We start from the raw sequence: 19,699 nt of genomic DNA, 5'->3' as shown, positions 1-19,699 counted from the left end.
CCTGAGCCACCGCGCCCGGCCTTTGTGTTTTATCTTCTCATTAAGAAAAAAGTTGGCCAGGCACGGTGGCTCACGCCTGTAATCCCAGCACTTTGGGAGGCCAAGCTGGGCAGATCACGAGGTCAAGAGATTGAAACCATCCTGGCCAACATGGTGAAACCCTGTCTCTACTAAAAATACAAAAATTAGCTGGGTATGGTGGCGCGTGCCTGTAGTCCCAGCTACTCGGGAGGCTGAGGCAGGAGAATCACTTGAACCTAGGAGGTGGAGGTTGCAGTGAGCCAAGATAGCGCCACTGCACTTCCACCTGGCGCCTAGCAACGGAACAAGACTCTGTCTCAAAAAAAAAAAAAGAAAGAAAGAAAAAAGTTGCTAAAAAAAATTATTGCCTTACGGGAAAAGCTGAAAAAAAGTCATAAATATATATTGTGTGTATTTTTATATAGGGCGGGAAAGATTTTATATGTATAATATGGGTTATATATATAATTTTCTTAGATTAAAGGTAGCATGCAATATGCATAGACCTGTACCTGCTTTTTTTTTTTTTTTTAAATTTTGTGTGTGTTTTTTTTCTTTCTTGAGACAGGGTCTCCCTCTGTTGCCCAAGCTGGAGTGCAGTGACACAATTGTGGCTCACTGTAACCTCAAACTACTGGGCTCAAGAGATCCTCGATCCTCCCACCTCAGCCACCAGAGTAGCTGGAACTATAGGCGAGTACCACCACACCTAGCTAATTTTTGTATTTTTTATAGCGATGGGATCTTACTGTGTTACCCAGGCGGTAACACTCCTGGCCTCAAGCAGTCCTCCCAGCTTGGCTTCTCAAAGTGTTGGGATTTCAGGTGTGGGCCACCATACCTGGCATCATTCTTTTTTATAGCTGTGTGATGGTTCGTTGTGTGGATGTATCACAGTTTATTCAAATGGTCCCTGTCTTAGTTCAGGTTATTATGACAGAATACCACAGACTGAGGGGCTTAAACAATAAATATTTATTTCTCTTTCTGGAAGCTGCAAGTCCGAGGTCAGGGTGCCAGCATGATTGAGTTATTGGTGGATGCCCTTCTTCTGGTTCATAGATGGCCACTTGCTGCTGGATCCTTACTTGGCAGAGAGAGAAAGCTCTGATTTCTTCATCAGTCCCATCGTGGAGGCTCCACCCTCATGGTCTCATTTAACCTAACTGCTTCCCAAAGGTCACACCTCCAAATACCATCACATTGGAGATTAGGGCTTTAACATATGATTTTTGGGGTATACACATATAAAGCTCAAAGCAGTCCCCTTTTGATGGATAGTTGGGTGATTTTCAGGCTTCTTCTATTATGATGAATGTGCCAGTAAAGAGCTTCATGTATGTGTCTTTTCACATTTTGGCCATTATATCTTTGGGATAGATTTCTATAAGTGGTATTGCTAGACAAAAGAAAAATACATAATGTTTCTAGGTACTGCAAAATTTCCCTATAAAGACGGTGGGTTGTTCTTTCTATAATACCACTAACCTTGCATGAGATTGCCTGTTTCCTCACAGCTTTACCTACAAAGTCTATTCCCAAACTGTTGTTTTTTTTTTTTTTTTTTTTTTTTTTGGAGATGATGTGTTGGTCTTGCTGCCTAGGCTGGAGTGCAGTGGCTCCATCTTGGCTCACTATAACCTCTACCTCCTGAGTTCAAGCAGTTCTCCTGCCTCAACCTCCCAAGTAGCTGGGATTACAGGTACCCGCCACCACACCCAGCTAATTTTTCTATTTTTAATAGAGACAGGGTTTTACCGTGTTGGGCAGGCTGGTCTTGAACTCCTGACTTCAAGTGATCCACCTGCCTCAGCCTCCCAAAGTGCTGGGATTACAGGCGTGAGCCACTATGCCCAGCCTCAAACTTGATTTTTGCAATGTGATAGGTGAGAAATGAGATTTCAGTGTTGTCTCAGTTTATGTTTCTCTCTCTCTTTTTTTTTTTTTTGAGACAAAGTCTCACTCTGTTGCCAGGTTTGGAGTACAGTGGAGTGATCTTGGCTCACTGCAATCTCCACCTCCTGGGTTCAGGCAATTTTCCTGACTCAGCTTCCTGAGTAGCTGGGACTACAGGCTCGCATCACCACATCCGGCTAGTTTTTTGTATTTTAGTAGAGACGGGGTTTCACCATGTTGGCCAGGATGGTCTCGATCTCCTGACCTCATGATCCGCCTGCCTTGGCCTCCCAAAGTGCTGGGATTACAGGTGTGAGCCACCCCATTCGGCCCATGTTTCTCATGTTAGGAGGTAGGTTGGACATTTTTTCATGTTTGACAGCCATTTGCCTTTCTTTTAATATCTTTTGTTCATTTTTTGGTTTTTCTTGGCCTTTCCTTTTTCTCCCCTTCCTTTTCTCTGTCCTTTTGCTTTCACTTCCCTCTCCTCTTCCTCCTCCTCCTCTTTTTCCTCTTCCTTCCTTCTTTTATGTCTCTTTCCCCTTTTCACCCTCCTCCTCCTTCCTCAACCTCTTTCTTTCCTACTTACCTCTTTATTAATTAGAAATGCTGCCGGGCGCGGTGGCTCAAGCCTGTAATCCCAGCACTTTGGGAGGCCGAGGCGGGTGGATCACAAGGTCGAGAGATCGAGACCAATCTGGTCAACATGGTGAAACCCCGTCTCTACTAGAAATACAAAAAAAATTAGCTGGGCATGGTGGCGCATGCCTGTAATCCCAGCTACTCAGGAGGCTGAGGCGGGAGAACTGCCTGAACCCAGGGGGCGGAGGTTGCGGTGAGCCGAGATCGCGCCATTGCACTCCAGCCTGGGTAACAAGAGCGAAACTCCGTCTCAAAAAAAAAAAAAAGAAATGTTTACCACCCTCCCTTTGACTCCTAGCTAATTAATTTTAACTTGGTTTGGGATGTTATTTATATTAGAGATAAAAGGTATGTTTAGTCTTCTCATATCCCTTTTTAATAAACATCTGAATTTTTTTCCTTTCTATACAATGAGCTTATATAGAAACTTTTCCAAAATGTTTTCTTTTGAGATAGAATCTTGCTCTGTTGCCCAGGCTGGAGTCCAGTGTTGCAATCTCAGCTTACTTCAATATCCACCTTCCGAGTTCAAGCTATTCTCCTGCCTCAGCCTTCTGAGTAGATGGGATTACAGGCACATGCCACTATGCCCAGCTAATTTTTGTATTTTTAGTAGAGATGGGTTTCACCATGTTGTCCAGGATTGTCTCGATCTCTTCAGCTCATGATCCACCCACCTCAGCCTCCCAAAGTGCTGGGATTACAGGGGTGAACCACCATGCCTGGCCAGTAGCAGGTATTACTTCAAAGAAGATATGCAAATGGATTAAGGCTTTAAATGAAACAACTCTGTGGGACTTCTGTTCTTTCTCCTAACTTGTTTACCTCTTTTTTGAATACAGGAACAAAAGTATACCAGGCAAATCAATGAACTAGAGGGACAGTTCCATCAGAAAGCCAAAGAAATTGGCATGATTCACACAGAGCTGAAAACAGTAAGACAATTCCAGAAGAGAAAAATCCAAGTGGAGAGAGAGTTAGATGATGTAAGTTTTATTCCTTAAAAAAAAAAAAAGAGCCGGGCATGGTGGCTCACACCTGTAATCCAAGCCCTTTGGAGGCCAAGGCGGGCGGATCACCTGAGATCGGGAGTTCAAGACCAGTCTGACCAACATGGTGAAACCCTATCTTTATTAAAAAAAAAAAAAGAAATTAGAATCAACTACTTAATGCCTACAGAAGCATTCACAAACATTTACTCCTGTGAGACAGCAAAGAACTTTGACATTTTAGAAATTATTTAAGAGAAAAAGATGAGATGTATCAGGGTAGGAATGGCTGTCAAAGGTCTTGACTTTTGACTTTTCTTTCTAATCATTGATTGCTTTGGAAACTCACCAAATCTCAGCTGATGCATCCTCCTGTGTTTATCAACAGGTAACCCTTCGGATTGAATTTAGTAAGAAACAAACTACAAGTTCTTAGAAAATATCAGGGAAAAAGTAGCATACTTCTTTTTTATTTTATTTAATTTTATTATTTAATTTAATTTAATTTATTTATTTATTTATTTATTTATTTATTTGAGACGGAGTTTCCCTCTTGTTACCCAGGCTGGAGTGCAGTGGCGCGATCTCGGCTCACTGCAACCTGCGCCTCCTGGGTTTAGGCAATTCTCCTGCCTCAGCCTCCTGAGTAGCTGGGATTACAGGCACACGCCACCATGCCCAGCTAATTTTTATATTTTTAGTAGAGATGGGGTTTCACCATGTTAACCAGGATGGTCTCGATCTCTTGATCTCGTGATCCGCCCGCCTCGGCCTCCCAAAGTGCTGGGATTACAGGCTTGAGCCACCGCGCCTGGCCTTATTTATTTCATTTTTTGAGATGGAGTCTTGCTTTGTAACCCAGGCTGAAGTACAGTGGCATGATCTTGGCTCACTGCAACCTCCGACTCCATGGTTCAAGCGATTCCCCTGCCTCAGCCTCCTGAGTAGCTGGGATTACAGGCATGCACCACCACATCCAGCTAATTTTTGTATTTTTTTTTTTTTTTTTGAGACAGAGTTTCGCTCTTGTTACCCAGGCTGGAGTGCAATGGCGCCATCTCGGCTCACCACAACCTCCGCCTCCCGGGTTCAGGCAATTCTCTTGCCTCAGCCTCCTGAGTAGCTTGGATTACAGGCACGTGCCACCATGCCCAGCTAATTTTTTGTATTTTTAGTAGAGACGGGGTTTTACCATGTTGACCAGGATGGTCTCGATTTCTTGACCTCGTGATCCACCTGCCTCGGCCTCCCAAAGTGCTGGGATTACAGGCGTGAGCCACCGCGCCCGGCCAATTTTTGTATTTTTAGTAGAGACAAGATTTCACCATGTTGACCAGGATGGTCTCGATCTCCTGGCCTCATGATCCACCCACCTCGGCCTCTCAAAGTTGCTGGGATTACAGGTGTGAGCCACCGCACCCAGCCAAAAGTAGCAGATTTCCAAAGAAAAATATTTAGGCTAATGAAGGATAGTTTTAGAGAAATTTATTTATTTATTTATTTATTTATTTATTTTTAAAGATGAGGTTTCACCGTGTTGGTCAGGCTGGTCTTGAACTCCCGACCTCAGGTGATCTGCCTACCTTGGCCTCCAAAGTGCTTGGATTACAGGCAGGAGCCACCATGCCCGGCCTAGTTTTAGAGAAATTTAGAAGGCTCTATATTAGGGGTCAGGGGATGAGAAACACTAAGTACTTTCAGAAAGTTTCTCTTATTTTCCTTGGCTTAGAATATAGTTTTATTACATTATTGATAATTCAATAAATGGCACAGGTGAGTTCCAGGAACAGATAGCTGAAATCAGCTTTGTGACTATAGGCAAGTTACTTAACTTTTTTATACCTTGGTTTTCTCATCTGTAAAATGGGATAGTAAGAGTTAATATCTCAGCCAGGCATAGTGGCTCATGCCTGTAATCCCAGCACTTTTGAGACCAAGGCTGGAGAATCTCTTGAGGCCAGGAGTTCAAGACCAGCCCAGGTACTAACATAGTGAGATCCCACCTCTACAACAAAAAATTTTTTTTTTTGTTTTTTTGAGACCTCCACCTCCTGGGTTCAAGCAGTTCTTCTGCCTCAGCCTACCAAGTATCTGGCACATGCCACCACGCCCCACCAATTTTTGTATTTTTAGTAGAGACAGGGTTTCACTGTGTTGGCCAGGCTGGTCTCGAACTGCTGACCTTGTGATCTGCCCGCCTCAGCCTCCCAAAGTGCTGGGATTACAAGCATGAACCACTGCACCTGGCCAAAAAAATTTTTTTTAATTAGCCAGGCACGGTGGCTCGTACCTGTAGTCCCAGCAACTTGGGAGGCAAAAGTGGGAGGATCACTTGAGCCCAGGAGATTGAGGCTGTAGTGTGCCTTGATTGCACTTCTGCACTCCACCCTAGGTGACAGAGCGAGACCATGTCTCAAAAATAAAGTAAAACAAAGTAAGAGTTACTATTTCATAGAATTGTTATAGAATTAAATGAGTTAATATATGTAAAGTGCATAAAATGTCACATGGTAAAAATTATATGAAGTGGTGTGCAGCTCTCTGTAAAAAAGAAGTATGGATTTGTAGCATTTGCTGATTTCTATGTGGGAGATGCTTTAGCATAACATGGGCTACAGTCATCTATCTTAAGGCTTGACTGGAGCTTCAGGATCTGCTTCCAAGGAGGCACACTCAAGAGCCTGTGAAGTTGATGCTGGTGATTAGTGGGAGACCTCTCCTCACATGGGTTTTTTGTTTTGTTTTGTTTTTTGAGATGGAGTCTTACACAGTTGCCCAGGCTGGAGTGCAGTGGCATTATCTCAACTCACTGCAACCTCCACTTCCTGGGTTCAGGTGATTCTCGCTGCCTGAGCCTCCCAAGTAGCTGGGATTACAGACGTGCACCACTATGCCCAGCTAATTTTTTTTTTTTTCCAGTACAGTGAGGGTTTTGTTTCATTTTGGTCAGGCTGGTCTCAAACTCCTGACCTCAGGTGATCTGCCTGCCTCAGCCTCCCAAAGTGCTTGGATTATAGGCGTGAGCCACCACGCTTGACCCATGTGGGCCATTTTATAAGCTGCTTGTATGTTCTCATGACGTGGAGGATGACTTCACCCAGAGTGAATAATTTAAATGAGATGTAGACAGAAGCTGTCTTTTTCATGACCTAGGCTTTGAAGTCACATAGCATTATTTCCACCACATTTTATTATTAATAGCTAAAAGTGAATCCTCAAGTCTGGTGCACATTCCTAGGAGTGGGGAATTAGTTTCCTTCATTTGAAGGGAGGAGTGTCAAAGAACTTGTAGACATATTTTAAAACTACCATACCACTATAGTTCAGTGTATATGCAGCTACAGGAATACTTTAAAAAAATGACAGGTTTTTTTTGTTTGTTTGTTTGTTTTTTGAGATGGAGTCTTGCTCTGTCGCCAGTTTAATAGTGCGATCTTGGCTCACTGCAGCCTCCGCCTCCCAGGTTCAAGAGATTCTCCTGCCTCAGCCTTCCGAGTCACTGGAACTATAGGTGCACACCACCATGCCTGGCTAATTTTTGTATTTTTAGTAGAAACGGGGTTTTACCATATTGGTCAGGCTGGTCTTGAACTCCTGACTTCACGATCTGCCCGCCTTGCCCTCCCAAGGTGCTGGGATTACAGACATGAGCCACTGCGCCTGGCCCACAGTTGTTTTTGTTTTGTTTTGTTTTGTTTTTTTGAGGTAGAGTCTTGCTCTGTCATCCACGCTGGAGTGCAGTGATGCAATCTCAGCTCACTGCTACCTTCACCTCCTGGGTTCAAGCGATTCTGGTGCCTCAGCCTTCCAAGTAGCAGGGACTACAGGCACACGCCACCATGCTAGACTAATTTTTCATATTTTTAGTAGAGAAGGGGTTTCACCATGTTGACCAGGCTAGTCTGGAACTCCTGGCTTCAGATGATCCACCCACCTTAGCCTCCCAAAGTACTGGGATTACAGGCATGAGCCACCACACCCAGCCTAAAATATCACAGTTCTGGTCACGTCTTTCAAGAGTTGTGTTTAGACTGGGCACAGTGGCTCACACCTGTAATCCCAGCATTTTGGGAGGCTGAGGTAGGTGGATCACCTGAAGTCAGGAGTTCGAGACCAGCATGTCCAGCATGGCTAAACCCTGGCTCTATTAAAAAATACAAAAATTGCCGGGCGCGGTGGCTCAAGCCTGTAATCCCAGCACTTTGGGAGGCCGAGGCGGGTGGATCACGAGGTCAAGAGATCGAGACCATCCTGGTCAACATGGTGAAACCCCGTCTCTACTAAAAGTGCAAAAAATTAGCTGGGCGTGGTGGCACGTGCCTGTAATCCCAGCTACTCAGGAGGCTGAGGCAGGAGAATTGCCTGAACCCAGGAGGCGGAGGTTGCGGTGAGCCGAGATCGCGCCATTGCACTCCAGCCTGGGTAACAAGGGCGAAACTCCGTCTCAAAAAAAAAAAAAAAAAAAACAAAAATTAGTCAGGCATGGTGGCATGTGCCTATAGTCCCTGCTATTCCAGAGGCTGAGGCAGGAGAATCGCTTGAACCTAGGAGGCGGAGGTTACAGTGAGCCAAGATCATGCCACTGCACTCCAACCTGGGTGACAGAGTTAGACTGTCTCAAAAAAAAGAAAAAAAAGTTGTCTTTAGTGTTTCTCTACTGTAAACAGAATATTGTTGCCACACCTTAGTGTGAAAGTCAAGACCCTGTACTTACCTGGGAACATTATTATCTCCTTTAACTACATATCTACCTACCTCCACAATTCCTTTAATTTACTCAAATTGGGTATTCATTAATCCCTGAAATCTTGTCTCTTTGTTACATTGTTGACATTGTTTCTTTTATCTGGAATATAGTCCTGATAGATCTTTGCCCATTAAAATATTATCTTTTTTTTTTTTTTTTGAGACAGGAGTCTCACTTTGTCACTCAGACTGGAGTATAGTGGTGCAGTCATGGCTCACTGCAGCCTCTACTTCCCTGGACTAAAGTGATTCTCTCATTTCACCTGCCTGAGTAGGTAGTACTACAGGCATGCACACCACACCGGGCTAATTTTTGTATTTTTTTTTTTTTTGAGGTGGGATTTCGCTGTTGCCAGTCTGTCCACCTGGGCCTCTGAAAGTGCTAGGCTTATAGGCATGAGCCACCATGCCTAGCCACCTGTCTTTCAAAGACTCAGCTAAAATTCATGTTCTCCATGAGACCTTCCCCTAGAGTCCGGTTTAAAAGTAATAATTTTCGCCGGGCGCGGTGGCTAAAGCCTGTAATCCCAGCACTTTGGGAGGCCGAGGTGGGTGGATCACAAGGTCGAGAGATCGAGACCATCCTGGTCAACATGGTGAAACCCCGTCTCTACTAAAAATACAAAAAATTAGCTGGGCATGGTGGCGCGTGCCTGTAATCCCAGCTACTCAGGAGGCTGAGGCAGGAGAATTGCCTGAACCCAGGGGGCGGAGGTTGCGGTGAGCCGAGATCGCGCCATTGCACTCCAGCCTGGGTAACAAGAGTGAAACTCCGTCTCAAAAAAAAAAAAAAAAAAAAAAAAAATTAATAATTTTCTGTATGTTTCCATAGCATTTTCTCTCTCTTTTATACCACTTAGCCCCATTCTGTCTTTTTTTTCCTGTCCTTTTATGTGCCTAAAGATATTGTCTTGATATTACATTGATTTATCATTTATCTTATCTCCCCTAATAGATTGCACTCATTTGAGGCATGAACAGAGTTATCCTTTGTATTCATTGAAAAATAAGATACACGGTAATGTTGAATCAATCTTTGTTAAATGCCGAGCAAATCTTTTTGTTAAAAACATAATTGAAAGAATGTCAACCTTTTTTTTTTTTTTTTTTTTTGAGACGGAGTTTCGCTCTTGTTACCCAGGCTGGAGTGCAATGGCGCGATCTCGGCTCACCGCAACCTCCGCCCCCTGGGTTCAGGCAGTTCTCCCGCCTCAGCCTCCTGAGTAGCTGGGATTACAGGCATGCGCCACCATGCCCAGCTAATTTTTTGTATTTTTAGTAGAGACAGGGTTTCACCATGTTGACCAGGATGGTCTTGATCTCTTGACCTTGTGATCGCCCTCCTCGGCCTCCCAAAGTGCTGGGATTACAGGCTTGAGCCACCGCACCCGGCCAGAATGTCAACTTTTCTAGAAGGAATACAAGTTGTGTTTTATATGAAAATGCCGCAGATTGAATCAACATAATTAACTTTTCACAAACTCTTAAAATAGCCTATATATAGATGTACATTCTGAATCAAAATGAATTAAAAACTAGTTGTGCATATTCAAGTAGGCCATGATGTAATTTTTTTAAAGAACAGTGTTGCCACCTAGTGGAGAAATATATTTCAGACCCCCCCTTTTTTTTTTTTTTCTTTCTTTTTTTCTTTTTTGAGACAGTTTCACTCTTGTTACCCAGGCTGGAGTGCAGTGGCGCGATCTCGGCTCACCGCAACCTCTGCCTCCTGGGTTCAGGCAATTCTCTTGCCTCAGCCTCCTGAGTAGCTGGGATTACAGGCACGCGCCACCATGCCCAGCTAATTTTTTGTATTTTTAGTAGAAACGGGTTTCACCATGTTGACCAGGATGGTCTCGATCTCTCGACCTCGTGATCCACCCGCCTCGGCCTCCCAAAGTGCTGGGATGACAGGCTTGAGCCACCGCGCCCGGCCAGGGACCCATGAATTTTAAATTGGGAGGTATACATTAGGGAAGAAAATTATACTGTGTTGCCGGGTGCGATGGCTCAAGCCTGTAATCCCAGCACTTTGGGAGGCCGAGGCGGGTGGATCACGAGGTCAAGAGATCGAGACCATCCTGGTCAACATGGTGAAACCCCGTCCCTACTAAAGATACAAAAAATCAGCTGGGCATGGTGGCGCGTGCCTGTAATCCCAACTACTCAGGAGGCTGAGACAGGAGAATTGCCTGAACCCAGGAGGCGGAGGTTGTGGTGAGCCGAGATTGCGCCATTGCACTCCAGCCTGGGTAACAAGAGCAAAATTCCATCTCAAAAAAAAGAAAAGAAAAAGATAGAAAATTATACTGTGTTTATAGAATTCATTATACAAATTACAAAGAGAGCTAATTAAATTGAGATTCTCAAAAGGTCTTCAAGGCATATATTTTAAAGAAAAAATTATTTCTGTGGCTGGGTGCGGTGGCTCATGCCTGTAATCCCAGCACTTTGGGAGGCTGAGGTGGGTGGATCACCTGAGGTCAGGAGTTTGAGACCAGCCTGGCCAAGATGGTGAAACCCTATTTCAAAAAAAAAATTATTTCTGGCTGTACACAGTGGCTAATACCTGTAATAACAGCACTTCTGAGAGGCAGAGGTGGGTGTTTCACTTGAACCCAGGAGTTCAGACCAGCCTAGGCAACATGGAGTTTCCATCTCTACAAAAAATATAAAAATTATCTGGGCCTGGTTGTACATGCCTCTAATCCTAGCTCTTCTGGAGGCTGAAATGGCAGGACGCCTTGAGCCTGGGACGCAGAGGTTACAGTTAGCCAATATTGTACCACTGCACTCCAGCCTGGGCAACAGAGCTAGACCCTGTGTCTGAAAAAAGAACAGAAAAAGAAAAAAATGATTTATATATACCTGAATAACAGAAGCAGCATATATTGTATAGATTATTAGATTGCAGTTATTATGTTTTAAATAGTTTTAGTCTTCTTTCAACAAAGTGTTAATACTCCAACAAATTTAGCTTGGCTGATAAAATTAGATAATAAAAATACTCCATGGCTTACAATTACACTATGTAACCACTGTACAATTTCTTTTTTCCTCTACTGTAGAAACATCTAAAAATAGTGATGTTATTTTTACAAAAGTGAAGTCATGATACAAATTGTTTACCTTATTTTTCACTTTATATCTTGTAACATTTTTCTGCCATATAAATATTTTCTATAACATTTTTTCAGTAAGCCAGGCACAATGGCTCACGCCTGTAATCCCAGCACTTTGGGAGGTCAAGGCATGGAGATCACCTGTGGTTAGAGTTCAAGACCAGCCTGACTAACATGGTGAAACCCTGTCTCTACTAAAAATGGAAAAATTGGCTGGCTGTGGTGGATACGCCTGTAGTCCCAGCTACTCAGGAGGCTGAAGCAGAAGAATTGCTTGAACCTAGGAGGCGGAGATTGAAGTGAGCCAAGATTGTGCCACTGCACTCCAGCTTGGAAACAGAGTGAGACTCTGTCTCCCAGAAAACAAACAAACAAAAAAAAAGATATAGCTATTCAGTGGAATTCCATGCATCTATTGAATTTTTTTTTTTTTTTTTAGACGGAGTTTTGCTCTTGTTCAGGCTGGAGTGCAATGGCGTACTTTCAGCTCACTGCATCCTCTGCCTCCTGGGTTCAAGCAGTTCTCCTGCTTCAGCCTCCCGAGTAGCGGGGATTACAGGCATGTGCCACCATGCGCAGCACATTTTGTATTTTTAGTAGAGATGGGGTTTTACCATGTTGGTCAGGCTGGTCTCAAACTCCGGACCTCAGGTGATTGACCTGCCTTCGCCTCCCAAAGTGCTAGGATTACAGGTGTGAGCCACTGTGCCCAGCCAGGGTAGCTATATCTTAATTTATTTATTGGTTTCTTGCTCTAACATTTGGACTTTTTCCTCATTTTTTACTATTATAAACAGTGGGGAACATCTAAGAAATGAAATATTTTTCTGTATCTTAGTTTTGTTTCTGTTTTTTGAGATGGAGTTTCACTCTTGTTGCCCAGGCTGGAGTGCAATGGTGCAATCTCAGTTTACTGCAGCTTCTGCCTCCTGGGTTCAAGCAATTCTCCTGTCTCAGCCTCCCAAGCAGCTGGGATTACAGGCATGTGCCACCACACCTGGCTAATTTTTTTTGTATTTAGTAGAGATGGGGTTTCATCATGTTGGTCAGGCTGGTCTTGAACTCCTGACCTCAGGTGATCCACTGGCCTTGGCCTCCCAAAGTGCTGGGATTATAGGCATGAGCCACTGCACCCAGCCTATGTCTTTAGTTTTTAGGATAACCTAAATTTTATGGGTTAATAGACAGGAGTTTTTAAAGGTTTGTGATGTGTGCTGCCTACTTATCTTTTGAAAGCTTCATTAATTTATAGATTTTTGGGGTTTTTTTCTTTTTTCTTTTTTTGTTTATTTATTTTTTTTGAGACGGAGTTTCGCTCTTGTTACCCAGGCTGGAGTGCAATGGTGCGATCTCGGCTCACTGCAACCTCCGCCTCCTGGGTTCAGGCAATTCTCCTGCCTCAGCCTCCTGAGTAGCTGGGATTACAGGCATGCGCCACCATGCCCAGCTAATTTTTTGTATCTTTAGTAGGGACGGGGTTTCACCATGTTGACCAGGATGGTCTCGATCTCTCGACCTCGTGATCCACCCGCCTCGGCCTCCCAAAGTGCTGGGATTACAGGCTTGAGCCACCGCGCCCGGCCTTTATTTTTTTTTTAAGATGAACATTGGTTTATTGGGAAAGGCGGGACAACTCAAAGCAGGGAGGGGGCTTCCAGGTTCTAGGGTGATTCAAAGGTTTTCTTGTGTGTGTGTGTGAGATGGAGTCTCACTCTGGGGTTTTTTCTTTTCTTCTTCTTCTTTTTTTTAATCTATAGCTAGATGAAATTTACTCAATAAATTTATAGATTTTTGAGGGAGTCTAATGGTGGATGAAAAATCCATCTCCACATACAATGGGATAGTAGATATTTCTATAAACTTGTATGTTGATATTAATTTTGAAAATCTTGTTTATGTTGTGTTCATCCCTCACTCCCTCTCAAAACATCTTTATTATTATTATTATTATTATTATTATTATTATTATTGAGACTGGTCTCACTCTGATGCCCAGGCTAGAGCAATCTGGGCTCACTTCAGTCTCCTCCTCCTGGGCTGAAGTGATCCTCCCACCTCAGCCTCAGTTCTGGAGTACTGGAGCTACAGGTGTGCACCACCACACTGAGCTATTTTTTGTATTTTTTGTAGAGACAGGATTTGGCCATATTTCCCAGGCTGGTCTGAAACTCCTTTAAGCAATCTGCCTATCTTGGCATCCCAAAGTGCTGGGATTACAGGTGTGAGCCACCATGCTTAGCCTCTTATTTTTGAACTATCATTGATGGCAGTTATCTGAAACTGCAAAAAGTGAAACTGTACATACTGGGGGGACCGCTGTACTAATGTTATCAATCTGTAGAAGATTGAGGGAAATTTGGTACTCAGAGGCAGGACCACAGAATTTTTCTGTGTGTTTAGGATTAAGAGGTAATATATCACAGAAAATGTTTCCTTATTGATAATTTACTGAGAATATGCCCAATGAACCCCACTTTTTTTTTTTTTTTTTTTTGAGACGGAGTTTCGCTCTTGTTGCCCAGGCTGGAGTGCAATGGCGCGATCTCGGCTCACCGCAACCTCCGCCTCCTGGGTTCAGGCAATTCTCCTGCCTCAGCCTCCTGAGTAGCTGGGATTACAGGCATGCGCCACCATGCCCAGCTAATTTTTAGTATTTTTAGTAGAGACAGGGTTTCACCATGTTGACCAGGATGGTCTCAATCTCTTGACCTCGTGATCCACCCGCCTCGGCTTCCCAAATTGCTGGGATTACAGGCTTGAGCCACCACGCCCGGCCGGTTTTTTATTAACTATTTTTGTTTGTTTATTATTTTAATTTTAGCTAAAGGAGAATTTAAGAAACACAGAGCGGATACATCAGGAGACTCTTAGAAGACTGGAAAGCAGATTTTTTGAAGAAAAGGTACAGATTATTAGGGCTAATTTAAAATGTTTTGTTTACTAGAACAACGTAAGTGTATTCACATGCATTCTGAGACATCAGCCTTCCATTTGGTATCTTATTGGAAGATTAGAAGATTGTTGTTATAGCTCATTAAAATCAAGGAAAATGAAACCTAGAAATCTCAATATCTACTCTCCTATTCAGAGATTCTTGTCCTCTTCTGAAGGCTTTGGGACATGTCTGCCTCAGCTTGATATTCCCCTGATGAGACTAAAGCTACATGTACTCCATTATATAAGGAAGATGGGAGTAGAGAAATCACTCTGGTATGTGTGCAAAAATGTTTCCTTAGTCAAGCTGAGCTGAAGATGTTAATCAAAAATATTACTTCGGTCAGGCGTGGTGGCTCATGCCTGTAATCCCAGCACTTAGGGAGGCCGAGGTGGGTGGATTACCAGAGGTAATGGAGACCAGCCTGACCCTATCTCTACAAAAATACAAAAATTACCTGGGTGTGATGGCACGTGCCTATAGTCCCAGCTATTTAGGAGGCTGGGGCAGGTGAATTGCTTGAACCCAGGAGGCAGAGGTTGCAGTGAGGCAAGATTGCACCACTGCACTCCATCCTAGGTGGTAGAGTGAGACTCCCATCTTTTTTTTTTTTTTTTTTTTTTTGAGTCAGAGTTTCACTCTTGTTACCCAGGCTGGAGTGCAATGGCGCGATCTCGGCTCACCACAACCTCGGCTCACCGCAACCTCTGCCTCCTCGGTTCAGGCAATTCTCCTGCCCCAGCCTCCTGAGTAGCTGGGATTACAGGCACGCACCACCATGCCCAGCTGATTTTTTGTATTTTTAGTAGAGACGGGGTTTCACCATGTTGACCAGGATGGTCTCGATCTCTTTTTTTTTTTTTTTTTTTTTTTTTTTTTTGAGACGGAGTTTCGCTCTTGTTACCCAGGCTGGAGTGCAATGGCGCGATTTCGGCTCACCGCAACCTCTGCCTCCTGGGTTCAGGCAATTCTCCTGCCTCAGCCTCCTGAGTAGCTGGGATTACAGGCACGTGCCACCATACCCAGCTAATTTTTTGTATTGTTAGTAGAGACGGGGTTTCACCATGTTGACCAGGATGGTCTTGATCTCTCGACCTCGTGATCCACCCGCCTCGGCCTCCCAAAGTGCTGGGATTACAGGCTTGAGCCACCGCGCCCGGCGGTCTCGATCTCTTGACCTCGTGATCCACCTGCCTCGGACTCCCAAAGTGCTGAGATTACAGGCGAGAGCCACCGTGCCCTGCCGAGACTCCATCTTAAAAAAAAAAAAAAAAAGATGTTCCTTAGCACAACATAGCGTCCATCTTTTATGTGTTTCTGAAGTTAATTCTCCAAATTGTGGGAAGTACATTGGAACACTTCTACAGAATCCTTTCAGAGGCCTCATGGTTATTCTTTATTTTAATCTTTAATTTTTTTTATTCTTAGGGAAGAATTAAATAGTCTTTCAGAAATTGGTAGGAGGGTAGGCACTTGAGGGTGGGCAAATGAGGTTTTGCTTGTTTGTTTATTTGAGACAGGGTCTTGCTCTGTGTCACCCAGGTTGGAGTGCAGTGGCGCAGTCACAGCTCACTGTAGCCTTGACCCCCACCTCCTGGGCTCAAGCAATCCTCGTACCTCAGTCTCCTGAGTAGTTGGGGCTACGGACATGTATCAACATACCTGGCTAATTTTTATCTTTTGTAGAAATGGGGTCTGGCTGAGCCAGGCATGGTGGCTCATGCCTGTAATCCCAGCACTTTCGAAGGCCAAGGTGGGCGGATCACTTGAGGCCAGGAGTTTAAGACCAGCCTGGCCAACATGGTGAAACCGCATTGCTACTAAAAATACAAAAATTAGCTGGGCATGGTGGTGTGCACCTGTAATCCACCTACTCAGGAGGCTGAGGCAGGAGAATTCCTTGAACTTGGGAGGCAGCAGTTGCAGTGAGCCAAGACCGCTCCACTGTGCTCCATCCTAGGCAACAAAGTGAGACTCAGTCTCAAATAACAACAAAAACAACAACAACGAAAACAGAAACAATCCAAAATGGGATCTCACTGTGTTGCTGGTCTGAAACTCCTGGGCTCCAGCAATCCTTCCGTCTTGGCCTCCTAAAGTGTTGGGGTTATAGGCATGTGCCACCATGTGCTGCCTCTATGAGATTTAGACAAAAGGAATTGCTATAGAAAGTGACTCTAGGTTTCCAGTTTGTGTTTGGAAAAACCTGGAGGAAATGGGGCAAGAGCAGCACCCTGGTGCTTTCCCTCTGAGGCCTTTCCTGGCACTATCAGGAATGGAAGCCTTCAGGAATAGGCTGTTTTCATGAGCTTCTCCTATTCTGCCCTAATCTTGATCTCTTTTCTACTGGGTGTAGAAAATGAAGATTAGAAACAGTTGGTCAGTTTACAGAATACCCCAACAACAGTGCTTATGTAAATAGGATTTTTATGTATGAGAGTAGGTGGCTGCTGGCCTTTCCCTCATCGTTACAAGGTAATTACTGCAGTTTGAAATTTTGTGTTAAAGACAAGAAGGGAAGCTCCAGCTGTGTCTGTCCCTTTTATCTGGAAGCCATAACAACTTTCCCAGAAGCTCTTAGCACATTTCCTCTTAAATCTCACTGACCAGAACCATGTTATAAAGAATGCTGGGTGGCGGGCATGGTGGCACACACCTGTAATCCCAGAACTTTGGGAGGCTGAGGCAGGTGGATGACAAGGTCAAGAGATCAAGACCATCCTGGCCAACATGGTGAAACCCTGTCTCTACTAAAAATACAAAAATTACCTAGGTGTGGTGGTGTGCACCTGTTGTCCCAGCTACTTGGGAGGCTGAGGCAGGAGAATCACTTGATCCTGGGAGGCAGAGGTTGCAGTGAGCCAAGATTGTGCCACTGCACTCCAGCCTGGTGACAGAGCGAGACTTCGTCTCAGAAAAAAAAAAAAAAAAAAAGAATGCTGGGTGGCACATGCTGTCCTTCCGTCTACTCTGGAGACTGAGGCTCAAGGATTGCATGAGCCCAGGAATTCAGGGCTGCAGTGAGCCATGATTGTGCCACTGTACTCCAGCCTGGGCGACAGAGCAAGTCACCCTTTCTCTTTTTTTTTCACACACACACACACACACACACACACACACACACAGACGAGTGTTTTGTTTTCCCAGCCACTAATAGAAGCTGGGAAGGAAAACGAAGGATGGGAATGAATGTTGGTTTGGACATCCACAGCAGGGTCTGCCTCCCCAAGTTAGGTATATACTTCATGGATATTTCTCCTATGCTGGTTTGAGCCCTAGTGCTGCTGTTTCATGGCATTGGGCTTTCCAATAGGCCTGTTTATTTACTTCTTACCTCGGCATGCCCCACACAGCCATATAAAGGATCTTCCAGGTCATTGGTGTTTGGTTTAATTTTCCAATTTATTTCTTTCTCTACTTTGAATCACAAAGCCCTGTCCTCCTAATATGTGTGTGTATATATATGAGTGTGTGTGTATATATATATATATATATATATGTATATGTGTATATATATATTTTGTTTGTTTGTTTTTGTTTTTAAAGACAAAGTCTCACTCTGTCGCTCAGGCTGGAAGGCAATGGCATGATCTTGGCTCACTGCAACCTCCACCTCCCAGGTTCAAGCAATTCTCCTGTTTCACTCTCCCAAAGTAGCTGGGATTACAGGTGCATGCCACTATGCCTGGCTAATTTTATGTTTTTTAGTAGAGATGGTTTGACCATGTTGGCCAGGCTAGTCTCGAACTCCTGATCTCAGGTAATCCACCCGCCTTGGCCTCCCAAAGTACTGAGATTACAGGCGTGAGCCATCGTGCCCAGCCTCTACGTCCATATTTTTATATTGCTGTTTCCTCTTTCTGGAATGCCATTCTTCCAGCTCTGGATCATTCTTATTTAGAGCTCAAATACCATTTCTTTAGAGAGAGATTTCCTAAACTCTAATCTAAAATGAGGCTGGGTGCAGTAGCTTATGCCTGTAATCCTAGCACTGTGGGAGGCCGAGGCCAGTGGATCACTTGAGGTCAGGAGTTCGAGACAAGCCCGGCCAACATAGTGAAGCCCCATCTCTACTAAAAATATAAAAGTTAGCTGGTCATGGTGGTACACACCTGTATTCCCAGCTACTTGGGAGGCTGAGACATGAGAATTGCCTGAACCTAGGAGGCAGAGGTTGCAGTGAGCAGAGATAATGCCACTGCACTCCAGCCTGGGTGACAGAGTGAGATTCTGTCTCAGTGAATAAATAAATAAATAAATAAATAACAAAATGACCTCCTCTAGTTACTGTCTTATTGCCCCGTTTATTTTATTGATAGCATTTATCACAGTCTATTAATTCTTTCAATTAAAAGAAATTTTTTGGGCCGGGCGCAGTGGCTCACGCCTATAATCCCAGCACTTTGGGAGGCCAAGGCTGGTGGATCACGAGGTCAAGAGATCAAGACCATCTTGGTTAGCAAGGTGAAACCCCGTCTCTACTAAAAATACAAAAATTAGCCGGGCATGGTGGTGCACGCCTGTAGTCCCAGCTACTCAGGAGGCTGAGGCAGGAGAATTGCTTGAACCCAGGAGGCGGAGGTTGCGGTGAGCCGAGATCATGCCATTGCACTCCAGCCTGGGTAACAAGAGCGAAACTCCGTCTCAAAAAAAAAATTTTTTTTGCAGACAGGGTTTTACCATGTTGGCCAGTCTGGTCTCGAACTCCTGACCTCGGGTGATCCACCCACCTCAGCTTCCCAGAGTGCTGGGATTACAGGCGTGAGCCACTGTGCCTGGCCTTATTAATTCTTTTTGTTTGTTTACTTGTTAGGGCACTGTATAGCATCAGATGGCCTGCATGTAAATCCCTGCTCTGCCATTTACTAGCTTTGTGACTTTGGGCAAGTCAATAACCTCTTCTCTCTCTCTTTTTTTAAAGACAGGGTTACCCAGGCTGGAATGCAGTGGCACAATCATGGCTCACTGCAGCCTCTACCTCCTAGTCTCACACAGTCCTCCTGCCTTAAGTCTCCTGAGTAGTGGATCACAGGCTTGCACTGTCATGCCTAATTAAAAAAAATTTTTTTTGGCCTGGTGTGGTGGCTCACGCCTGTAATCCTAGCACTTTGGGAGGCTGAAGCAGGTGGATCACGAGGTCAATAGATCAAGACCATCCTGGTCAACATGGTGAAACCCCGTCTCTACTGAAAATACAAAAATTAGCTGGGTGTGGTGGTGCCAGCCTGTAGTCCCAGCTACTCGGGAGGCTGAGGCAGGAGAATCACTTGAACCTGGGAGGTGGAGGTTGCAGTGAGCCGAGATCGTACCACTGCACTCCAGCCTGGCAACAGAGTGAGACTCTGTCA

The 19,699-nt window shown here is 44.5% G+C and overlaps 1 protein-coding gene across 6 annotated transcripts in view; it reads left to right on the top strand.

Moving 5' to 3' along the window:
- The window catches only part of BBOF1 (basal body orientation factor 1), a 53,070-nt gene that overhangs the window by 11,598 nt on the left and 21,773 nt on the right, over positions 1-19,699 (top strand). For 4 of the 6 annotated variants that reach the window (XM_039468907.2, XM_074392991.1, XM_074392990.1 and 1 more), the window contains 2 exons: positions 3,402-3,545; positions 14,238-14,318. In XM_039468907.2, the coding sequence (XP_039324841.2) occupies positions 3,402-3,545; positions 14,238-14,318 (225 nt within the window). The remainder of the gene's footprint in view (positions 1-3,401; positions 3,546-14,237; positions 14,319-19,699) is intronic. The other 2 variants (XM_074392989.1, XM_074392988.1) reach the window with 2 other exon arrangements.

The sequence above is a fragment of the Saimiri boliviensis genome, chromosome 2 (genome assembly GCF_048565385.1).
Source record: "Saimiri boliviensis isolate mSaiBol1 chromosome 2, mSaiBol1.pri, whole genome shotgun sequence".
Lineage (NCBI taxonomy): Eukaryota > Metazoa > Chordata > Mammalia > Primates > Cebidae > Saimiri > Saimiri boliviensis.
The sequence above is the reverse complement of the archived record's forward strand: the minus strand, read 5'-3'. Positions and strand labels throughout refer to the sequence as shown.